This window comes from Pterocles gutturalis, unplaced genomic scaffold (genome assembly GCF_000699245.1).
Source record: "Pterocles gutturalis isolate BGI_N339 unplaced genomic scaffold, ASM69924v1 scaffold13518, whole genome shotgun sequence".
In the NCBI taxonomy this organism is placed as follows: domain Eukaryota; kingdom Metazoa; phylum Chordata; class Aves; order Pterocliformes; family Pteroclidae; genus Pterocles; species Pterocles gutturalis.
The window spans coordinates 19,432-29,461 of NW_010118250.1; the positions used below are offsets into that span (position 1 = coordinate 19,432).

Here is a 10,030-nt window from a genome sequence, read left to right on the forward strand (position 1 = left end):
GATGAGGCTTTGAGCAACCTGGGCTAGTGGAAGGTGTCCCTGCCCATGACAGGGGGTGGAACTGGATGATCTTTAAGGACCCTTCCAACCCAAACCGTTCTATGATTCTATGACTCTTCATTTTTTCAGTCTCTAACTCATTTACCTTTATCCAACTTGTTTCTCTGTCACTTGTCTGAGATGAAGGTGGTTAGATTTTTAGAGATGTCATCCAGTGGGGGAAGAGAAACAGGAACAAGGGCCAGAAGTTTATGTCCAGGGAAGAGCTTTACAGTAGAGCAAGCTTAGAGATATTTACCCGAACATGTCCCAAATACTAAAAATGGGCGGTTCAAGAATAATCTATTTCTACCCAATTTCTTGGATGTTCAAGCTTTGGTGTGCAAGTAACACTGCTGGATGGGATGCTTTGGCTTACTTTATCTCTGTTGTTTATTGCAGAATGCGATATAAAAACCTGTGTTATCAACAAAACAACATGTGACTTAGGCTTCCATCCAGTGGTTGCTATATCTGAGGATGGCTGTTGTCCTATTTTCTCCTGCAGTAAGTACCATGTTTCCTTAAGGTGTTTTATTTATTCCTTGACCTGTTTCATTTTTCCTAAATGACCCAAAACCACAAGCAGTAGCCTCTCCTCTTCTCTCTCAGCCTTTACAATTGGCGTAAGAGGTGTAGTAACTGGTGCAGTCTCTCTGTAGCTAGTATTGAGTTATTGATCAGATACTGAGTGTCAGTTACATTGAACCCATCCCAAAGCTCTGCTGCCAAATTCTTTTTCCAGATTCATATACCTGACACAGCTTCCCATTGGCTCTGCTACAAGCAAGGTGGTTAATGATAAAGAAAAGCTCAACTCATTTCAAGTATGGGTTAAAAAAAAATGAGATAAATAGATTTTTCCCTATGGAAAATACCAGGATATAGAATTACCCCCCACTTCATGCATAACATCTGAGCAGATGCTACAGGTGGGCTTCCGAATAACAATTATCACAATATACTGTTACTTTTTCCCTTTTGTGTGGCTATTAAGGCTGGTGAATAAACTCAGTTCTACTCTGTCTTCTCTAAATCACTCACAATTCAGAGATGAGTACAGCAACTGTTTACATCATTCCTAGCACATCCTTTTCATTTTATTTTTTCTTGCAGTACCAAAAGGTGTATGTGTTTCTGAAGGAGTTGAATTTAAGGTAGGTCTTCTTCCAGACACTTCTTTCCACAGGTTAGTGCTGCCTAAGTCAGAATTTTTTAAATGTTTTTGTCAACACTCACATAAAAAGCAGGATTAGAACAGCCCATAGTTTTTCCCTGCCAGTAGTCTAATGTACTATTTGAAATGTTACTGAATAGTAATGCTAGAGACAAGTAGCTTGCTTACTAAATGAGATCTTACCTATGTTTTAGAGTCAGAAAGTCAGAATTGTGATTGAATACAAATTTTAAATCTCATTGGGTGTTGTAAGATTAATTACTAAGTCAAACTGAGTGAAAATTGATGCATGGAATTTATGAGATAATATAATAACTCATTTAATGCAATTGATGCACTTGGGAGTGTCAGGCTTGTGTTCGTTTTGTGATACTGACACTGTGACGTTTTAGAGATCTGGAGGTATTCATTTTGGGAACTTCTTCCAAAAATAAATCCCAAGCATAAGCATTCATTTTTGATAGTCCAGGGGATGTGTGTTTATTCTGGAACCTACTGAATTCTTGCCATGGCCTGTCTCCTCTCGCCTCTCTATTTCCAGCCTGGGGCAATGGTGCCTAAAAGCTCTTGTGAGGACTGTGTGTGCACAGATGAGCAGGACGTTGTGACACAGACCAACCGCATCCAGTGTGTTCCGGTGAAATGCCAAACCACCTGCCAGCAGGTCAGCACTGACGCTCGGCCTCCTTGACCACCAACAGTGGCTGTCGAAGGGATGTACTGTAAAAATGGGATGGTATAACTGCTTCCTCACTGAAAGGTAGCAGGAGACAATCTTCTATTAGATTTTTTTGTAAAGTCCTGTTTAGGGTGCTGGTTATTTTTACTCTTGAAAATTTAAGAGGTCACCCTTGGAAAGATACCCTGAGGGAGAACGATTGCAAACATGTTAAAGAGAAGTCCAGCTGCTGAAAGACAACATTTGTGCCATTCTGTTGGTGCTGCCCATTGTCAGCTCAAAAACTGTGATTGTAAAGAACCTGCACAGTGCTTCATAGCTTTCCAGACACTTCTTGGTACTCATGAGCTGAGAGTGCACACAAACTGTTCAGTCTATTACAGAATGTAAGCAAAGAGTGCTTTCTTTTCCATTCTTGCCCAGATAATGCCAGACACACCCCCAGTCCTAAAAACAGATCAAACCATTATCCTTTATCCTGAAGCCAGCCACACGCACACCCACCCAAGAAACCAATGGGTACCTAAAACACAGGGGAGGAGATAACTGCTGCATGATCTTCACAAGTCTGATAACAGCAATCCTTGTGGATAATCATAGCAGAGCAAGTACTGGTGGTAGATTGTGCAAGGAATCAAACGCTGAATTCATTTATTTGCCCTGACTTATGTGTTAGCCCCAAGAAGAATAGCTAATGACAGGGTCTTCATGGTAACTGAAGTGCCCAGAAGTCACTATTCGATAAAGGAAATAAATTGTCAGCTTTGGTTGTCAGGCTTAAAGTGGTTCCAGCAGGTTTCTCTAGATAACAGAAATTACATCAGGAGGTTGGCTCATCTCCTCTGCCATCTCGTGTGTTGCTTGTATCCAAAGGTGCTTCATGAACAAGACATCAGGTAATGTGACTAAATGGAGCTTTATTCCTACAGGGTTTCCGCTATGTGGAACAGGAGGGTCAGTGCTGCAGCCAGTGCCAGCAAGTGGCATGTGTGGCGAACTTTCCATTTGGCAACGTGACCATTGAGGTATGCAGTCCCTTGCTCTGCACACAAGGCTGAATTATCAAAAAGACCTCAGCATATGTTGAACCAGTGTTCAACATTTTGAGGCTGGGAAGACCTCTAGGAGATTTTAAAATGTCTGTATTTCCAAAGTAAATGTAGGAGTTTATACAGCTGCTGTCTGTAAATTATTATGCTTCTCTGTCAGGAATGGAAATCATAGAATCACAGAGTGGTTTGGGTTGGAAGGGACCTTAAAGATCATCGAGTTCCAACCCCCTGCCATGGGCAGGGACACCTCCCACTAGCCCAGGTTGCTCAAAGCCTTGTGTTACCACCCCTCCTTCTGACATGCAATAGAAAGAAAGAATTTGGAGGGGATGGTGACATTGTGTGATACTGCTCTTGCAGAGATACGTCTGGCTTCACATCACACTGCTCCGGTCTGGAAACAGTGCCATCATCCTGCCCTGGAGATACAGGTCTAAATAGTGTGAGGGGGCTGATAGAACTGTACTACCTCTGGTTCTGAGTTTGCTGAGGCAGAAATCACAAGTGGCATAGCTGCTGTGGGGTAGTGTGGGTTGGTAACACACCCAGGCAATACATCATGTCCCGTGAGCTGCAGCGTTGTGTAAACAAGGGCTGAGCCTCAGGCTAGCTCTTCGGGTTTATTAGCTGCCCTGGTGAATGGTTTATGGTGCTGTTTCAACCAGTAACTGTTGGCTTACATGCTCTCGCTTCTCTGGTAGCTCTTGTGGTCTGCATCTTTTCTATTTCATCCTTTTATTCCTTGATAATTCATCTTGCAAGCTAGCTTCTCCAATATACAGTTTTTATGTTCCATGAGGAGGCTTTGCATTTATCCATTAACCTCTATTATGAAGACTTTTCTCCTCTTTCACACTTTTTGCTTTCCTTCCATGTATTAAACAAGAAAACTGTTGAAATCCTTTAGAAGAATCATTAACATTAACACACCTACTTTCTGGCATTTCTGTTCACACCTCTCTGCTCATTCTGCCGCCAGCTTTTGATTCTTTCCACCTTGGTGGCCACCGAAGGGATTTTGCACAGGCTGATAGCGAGTGAGCGTGGCACATAGTTTGCAGATCTGAGTTCCAGGCATCTCAGCACTTTCAGAGTGATATGAACAACCCAGTCCCTCTCACGGTTCATTGACTGTATTACTGTGGCATTATCCTGTTTTTATTTCTATACTATATTGAGTTGGGGTTTTTTTTCCTGATTTTATTCAGGTTGGGAAGAGTTATAAATCTCCGTATGATAACTGCACACAGTACACCTGCACTGAAGCAGCGGGCCACTTCTCCTTGACTAGTACAGTAAAGGTCTGCCTACCATTTGAAGAATCAAACTGTGTCCCTGTAAGTATTTTAGAGACAGAAAAAAGGTCTTCTGGAATAAGTCCTGCTGCTGTTTGGGGAGTTTTCTTGACTTTTGAATAAGCCACTTCAGTATTTCTTGATTTTTCTGAACTGATCATCCTTGTTTGAAAGAAACGTGCTTTTCCAGCCCTGAATGGAGCGTCCCATGGAGGTAAAACAAAACTATTTGCAAACAACCCACACATTTTACTTATTATGGGGTAAGCACTGGAACTTGGAAGAGAAGAGTATAGGGGCAATAGCAAGGTGGGTTTTTTTTCATCATGTGAAGAACACCAGTGTTACAACATGCAGCTGAGCAAGTGGTGACTCACCATGGACCCCTGGGGAACTGATGAACACAGTGTCTTCTGATACAGGATGCATCACTAAGCAAAGAAGGGGTACATGAATGAGCAAGGGGTATCACTCAAGCCCTGGCTTCCAGCAAGTAGTGGTTTCCAGTAATGTTCAAAAGTGTTGTAGGGCTTCGCAGCAGATGTGAAAACCAAAGCAGGGATAAAGACTTGAATTAGCTTTGGGGTAGGTTCTGTGCAGGTCAAGCTGTTTAACTCCAGGAGCTGCTGCCATTCTCTGGGGCTGGGTTTTTGTGCTGGCTTCTGTAGCACCTGCATGAGGTCAGACGTGTTACAGGGCATCTCACCTGGCTTGTGAGAGGATATATAGTTTTAAGAAAATTCACTTGCTGGATTTTTTTTAAGCAGTTTTAGATATAATAAGTAACAATAAGTTTGATGAGAAATCGCTGTTGGTTAGAGATGAGGAATACACATGAACTCTCATTGTTGCTACCAGCTGCTGAGCAATACATGCATCTGAACTCTTCTGGTTCCGTTTTCTTTCATTACAGGGAACAGTCGATGTGACTTCAGATGGCTGCTGTAAGACATGTGAGTGCATTAAATCAGTGATTCCCTGTTGCAATACTGTTAGGTTCTCCCTGCTTGTAGTCCTGGTTCTGCGTGCGCTGAAATTCTGGAGTTTCCCCAGACTGGAAGCCTGTTCTTACAGCAGTAGAGCTGGTTTGTACATCACAGCTGAGGTTAAAAATCTGCCTCATTCTTCCCATGGGGACACTAAAACTCTTTGATTTCATTTTTAAATAACTGAAATACGGTTAGTTTGAACTATACTCCCAAAAATAAAATTTGTAGAAAATATGGTCTGGATTCTTCCATCTGAAAATTTCATGGAAAAAAAGGGTCTTTTTCTGTAGCATCCACCCAGAAATCATATGTCATTATTGAGTCACAAATGTCATTTACAGCAATTTTAAAAAAACCAAACCCTTCATGCCTTCTTAAGGCCTTTGTTCAACAATATCTTTACATGAACTTATCCATAAGTATTAATTTAAGCTGGTCCACAAACAGCAAAGTGCCTTGACCAGCAGGAAATTGCTTTGCTGACTTAGTGCCTCCTTGCACTCTCGTTGGTTTTTTTGGTGATGCATTTGAACCGTGCAGAGTTTTAGTAGGATGATCTGCCCTCGGTTTCCTAGCAGATACCTTTCCAAACATTTACTCCCCAGCCTGAAGAAGTCTTCTCCCACACAGGTATTGACCTGCCGCATAAATGCAAACGCAACGTGAAAGAGCAGTACATCGTTCATGACAACTGCAAGTCGGCTGCTCCGGTCCCGGTGCCCTTTTGTGAGGGGACGTGCAGTACATACTCTGTGTAAGTAGGAAACCTTTCTCTGTCATCCCCCATGGCTGGTCTTCCTGGGTTCTTATCCCCAGTGGGCTGCAGCTGTCTGTCCCATTCCCTGGTTGGGAAACTGAGTTTGCAGAAGAGCCATCGTTAGCAATGTGACTACATGTCCTTAGTGTGACAGGAGTGCCTTATCTTAGTCAGGAAAACAGGTCCCTTTGAAAAGACATCAGCTAAATTTAACTACTTGTTCTTAAACATGTCCTTAAGTGGTTTTTTAACAGTTCTGGTATTTAGTGGAGTTTTTTTCCTACTCTTTGGTCTCTGCATGAATTTCTTTCTGTCTTGCCAGAATGAGCCTGATCAGTAACAGTGAAGTCACTGGGATTTTCCCCGCTGGTGTCAGAGGATCTGGCCCTGCATGGCTAGTAGCATCCTGAGGAAAGACTATTATGAATAAGCAGAAAAATAGGAAAATTTTGCACATCTTCTCCTCAGACATGCCTCCATTTAGAGCAGCAAATATGGATCAGTTTGGGAAGGCAGCAGGCAGTAGGCTGATGTGCAGATCTCATTTCTGCAGGTATTCCTTTGAGGCCAGTGAAATGGAACACAAATGCATCTGCTGCCATGAAAAAAGGAGCCACAAAGTGAAGGTGGAACTGGTTTGCTCTGAACGTAAGACAGTCAAATTCACGTATGTGCATGTAGATGAATGTGGATGTGTGGAAACAAAATGCCCCAAGAGGAGATCATGAGCATAAGCTAAAGGAAACCTTTCAGCTCCCATTTAATGCTTCTCTAGCAAGTGAGTAGTTTAGAAACCAGCTGTGAGTAACCTTCAAATGACCATACTTCCCTCTTGCACTTTTTCCTTCTGGTGTTATATGCAGTTATGGAAATTATCTCAAGAATTTAATCTAAATGTTTGTAGAATAAACTGCATTTCAAAGAGGACTTGTTCTCCTGTTTCAGTGATCCTACTAATCGGGCAAGGTGGTTAATGTCTTTAGTCCCGTAGTGGTCTATAAACCAAGGTTATTACAAGACACTCTAGAGATAGCTGACGCCTTTCAGAAGTCCTGCCTGAAGGATGTACACATCGTAAAACCATAACCACACACATGATTTAATTTCCCTTAGAAGAGGAACAGCAATCACTTCCATAGCTACGGCTCAGGAGCAGCAGGACTCAGCTCAGGGGCACGTTTGTGTTCTTCTCCCCAGTGGTCCTGAACCTACTGTGGCTCTGACTGCAGGGCACTGGAGGAAAGCTTTTTTCCTTCTGCACAGTGAGTGCTGCATCAGAAGGGTAAAAACATGTTTTACCTACACATGACAAAATTACTGTATTTGCACCCTCATTGTCAGTCCTTATCTCTGCGGGTTTTGATTATTTGCCAACATCAGACTCTGAGCTGTGTCTTCAGTCTCCCCACTGGACATCCCAGCTAGCACATCCAATGGTACTGGTGACAGTATGTGGACAGGGATCAAAATGGTCCAATGGGCGGACTCAAGGACAGCAGATGCTTCAGCTATTCGAGCAATTTGGTCTTTTCTGCCCTGAAAGAGAACTGAGGACTGTGACGTTCTTAGAGTGCCGTGTCCTGCAGCCTGCTGTGTGGAGGCTTTGGGGAATTGTTTTGAAGGGAAAGCTTTTGAACTGGGCAAGTAGGTATGAAGTGCATTAACCTTTAGCATTTTAAATTCTGCAGCTATTGAGCCCCAGGTAATCTTTAATTCTTTTCAATAATAAATAATTTCAGATGATGTCAGGTTACTTTCATGCGTACTGTTTTGTTATGGTGCTGCTGATCTCGAAATTATGGCAATCCTTGGCTTTGAACAGGCGTAGGAGCTGAACGGTACATGGTTTTCTCCACTCTCACCTGAGAGTCCCATGGTTATTGGGTCATCACTGGGATGCAATGGGGCAGGCCGTGTTCTGCCTCTGCAGGGTTCAGCTCAGAGTGTTTAACTAATTCTCCAGGTCCTTTCTGTAATGCCTTGTCTCAGACTGGTGTAAGAGCCCTTGGGAAGTTACCAGTTTCTCAGCACTGGGTATTCTGAGAGCCTGTCTTAGCTGAAGTCAGAGGAGGTGAATTTCATCCTTTGTTTTTATTCTGTTTCCTTATAAACAATAAAAGAGATGCTGGGTGTACCTAACGATCACAGTCGGAATGGGCACACTGCAGGGATCTTCAGGAAACACGGACAACAAAATCCAACACAGTGTTTGTGCTGAAGTAATGAATTATAGTAGCATAGATCATCTCAAGTTGGAAGGGACCCGTAAGGATCATCAAACTGAACCCAACTCCTCTGCACTAGTCAGTGGACTAGTTTGCTTGATTATGAATTGTAGATATCTCCAAATAATCTGGTTAACTGTCAATGCAATGCAACTTCCTTGGAGGGCATGTGTTGCAATTGCTTGACGGTGAGGCTCTTGTATAAATTTCACATTAGCCCAGAAAATGTTCTTACTGATAGAAATCAAGTGCACGCACGCTTTTACGATGCAAAGAACAGCAGCAAAAAAGGACATTCCTTTCTTTCCTCCTTGCCTTTCCCTGAGGGGGAAGGAATCATTCTTGAGTGCTTTTGTCATCAGAAGAGTAAACAGACTCTGTAAGTGGTCAGACATACACTCATGTAAACCCTGCAAATCAATAGTTCTCAGCAGGATGGCTTAGCAAGAACATGATCAGAAACCTTTCCCATTTGCATTTTCTCAGGTGGGAGAAGGGCATAAAACACAATCCAGTCTTACCAGGTGTACTGAGGTTTCTGTTCTCCTGTGCGTTTCAGTGATGATGCTTTATACAGAAACAGAAAATGGCATTGATTTAAAGGCATGCTTTCCTATTCATTTTTGGCATGCATTTTGCTTTTCAGGCAAGTGAAATGCTGGAACCAAAGGTATATTCCCATCTCCAGCGTGCTTTTGAACAGACCATCATGTGAAACCTCACATGCTCCTTCTCCGTTCCCAGTTACACCTGAGTGACCCACTCAGTCCAGCATCTGACTGGCCTGTGCCATACTGTTTACAGCTCTGATGGCTGGGCATTAGAGTGAACTCATCGGTCCTCTGTTCAGAGGTGCAGAGCCCTCTTTATCCAAGATGCAGCCAGCAAGGCAAAGCTTTAATGGGAACTTCCAGCTTCCTCAGCTCAGAGACAGTCAATGGGTCAAACACCTCCACCCACCCGCACACACACAAATGCACAGGAACAAAAATCAGCCTGAAAGCTGCTCAGTCTTGGGGAAAAGAGTTACACTGAAAGCAAATAAACATAACGAGCCAGTTTCAGGCTGGCCCTTCTTGCTGAGTGGCTCTGCCTCTGAACGCAGCAGCATTGCCGCTGCATAGAGTGAGCTGGGCTGCAGCTAAAGTCTGTGTGTCCTCTAGGCTGGTGTCCCAAGCCCCGCACCAGAACTGGCAAAGTTGAACACAGGCGGCTCTTGCAGGAAAAGCTTCCCTGGGAAAGCTTTTCTTGACCAAGATCCTGCTGCATGAGTGCATGGTGGAGCCCTCATCTGCAGCCCCAGGCCGTCTCTTCCAGTTAGTGACCAGTCTCTGCAAGTCAACATTTCCCTGGCGTAACTCAAGAAACATCAGTGGCATCGCTCCAAGTACTGTTTATTCCTTTTGCGTGAATTCTTTACATCAGCACACCCGATTGAATAGGGTAACCCCAGGAGAACCAGCGTTCCGCTGAGCCAGCCGGGCCAGGGCTCAGCTGGTTCCAGCCTGCAGCCATTCTTCTCTTATCGTGCGAGGATGGTACTCCCACTCACTGAGCCCTTCTGAGGCAACACACCGGGAAGTGCTGTCCCATATTGCTTAAATAAATATTTGCCAGAGGTGCTGCTTCATGTCGGGTGAACAAGACACTTTATCATGTCCCTGGTGTGCTCCGAGCCTGGGTTACCATCATGAGATGAACTCTGACTTGCCTCTTGGTTTGTGGCTCGGAAGGATCGGTTCCCAGCACTGCTTTGATGTAGGTTAGCTAAATTATTGACGTTTGCAAGGAGGAAAAGAAAACTAAAGGTATGCTGT

General features: G+C 43.6%; 1 protein-coding gene across 1 annotated transcript in view; it reads left to right on the plus strand.

The window, feature by feature from the left end:
* Nucleotides 1-6,913, plus strand: part of LOC104463703 (mucin-5B) — a 24,232-nt gene extending 17,319 nt beyond the window's left edge. Inside the window, exons 25-32 of the mRNA XM_010076132.1 lie at nucleotides 442-546; nucleotides 1,156-1,196; nucleotides 1,758-1,880; nucleotides 2,825-2,920; nucleotides 4,156-4,284; nucleotides 5,156-5,195; nucleotides 5,862-5,985; nucleotides 6,542-6,913. Coding sequence (XP_010074434.1) covers nucleotides 442-546; nucleotides 1,156-1,196; nucleotides 1,758-1,880; nucleotides 2,825-2,920; nucleotides 4,156-4,284; nucleotides 5,156-5,195; nucleotides 5,862-5,985; nucleotides 6,542-6,716 — 833 coding nt within the window. The 3' untranslated portion in view covers nucleotides 6,717-6,913. The remainder of the gene's footprint in view (nucleotides 1-441; nucleotides 547-1,155; nucleotides 1,197-1,757; nucleotides 1,881-2,824; nucleotides 2,921-4,155; nucleotides 4,285-5,155; nucleotides 5,196-5,861; nucleotides 5,986-6,541) is intronic.
* The last annotated feature ends 3,117 nt before the right edge of the window (nucleotides 6,914-10,030 follow it).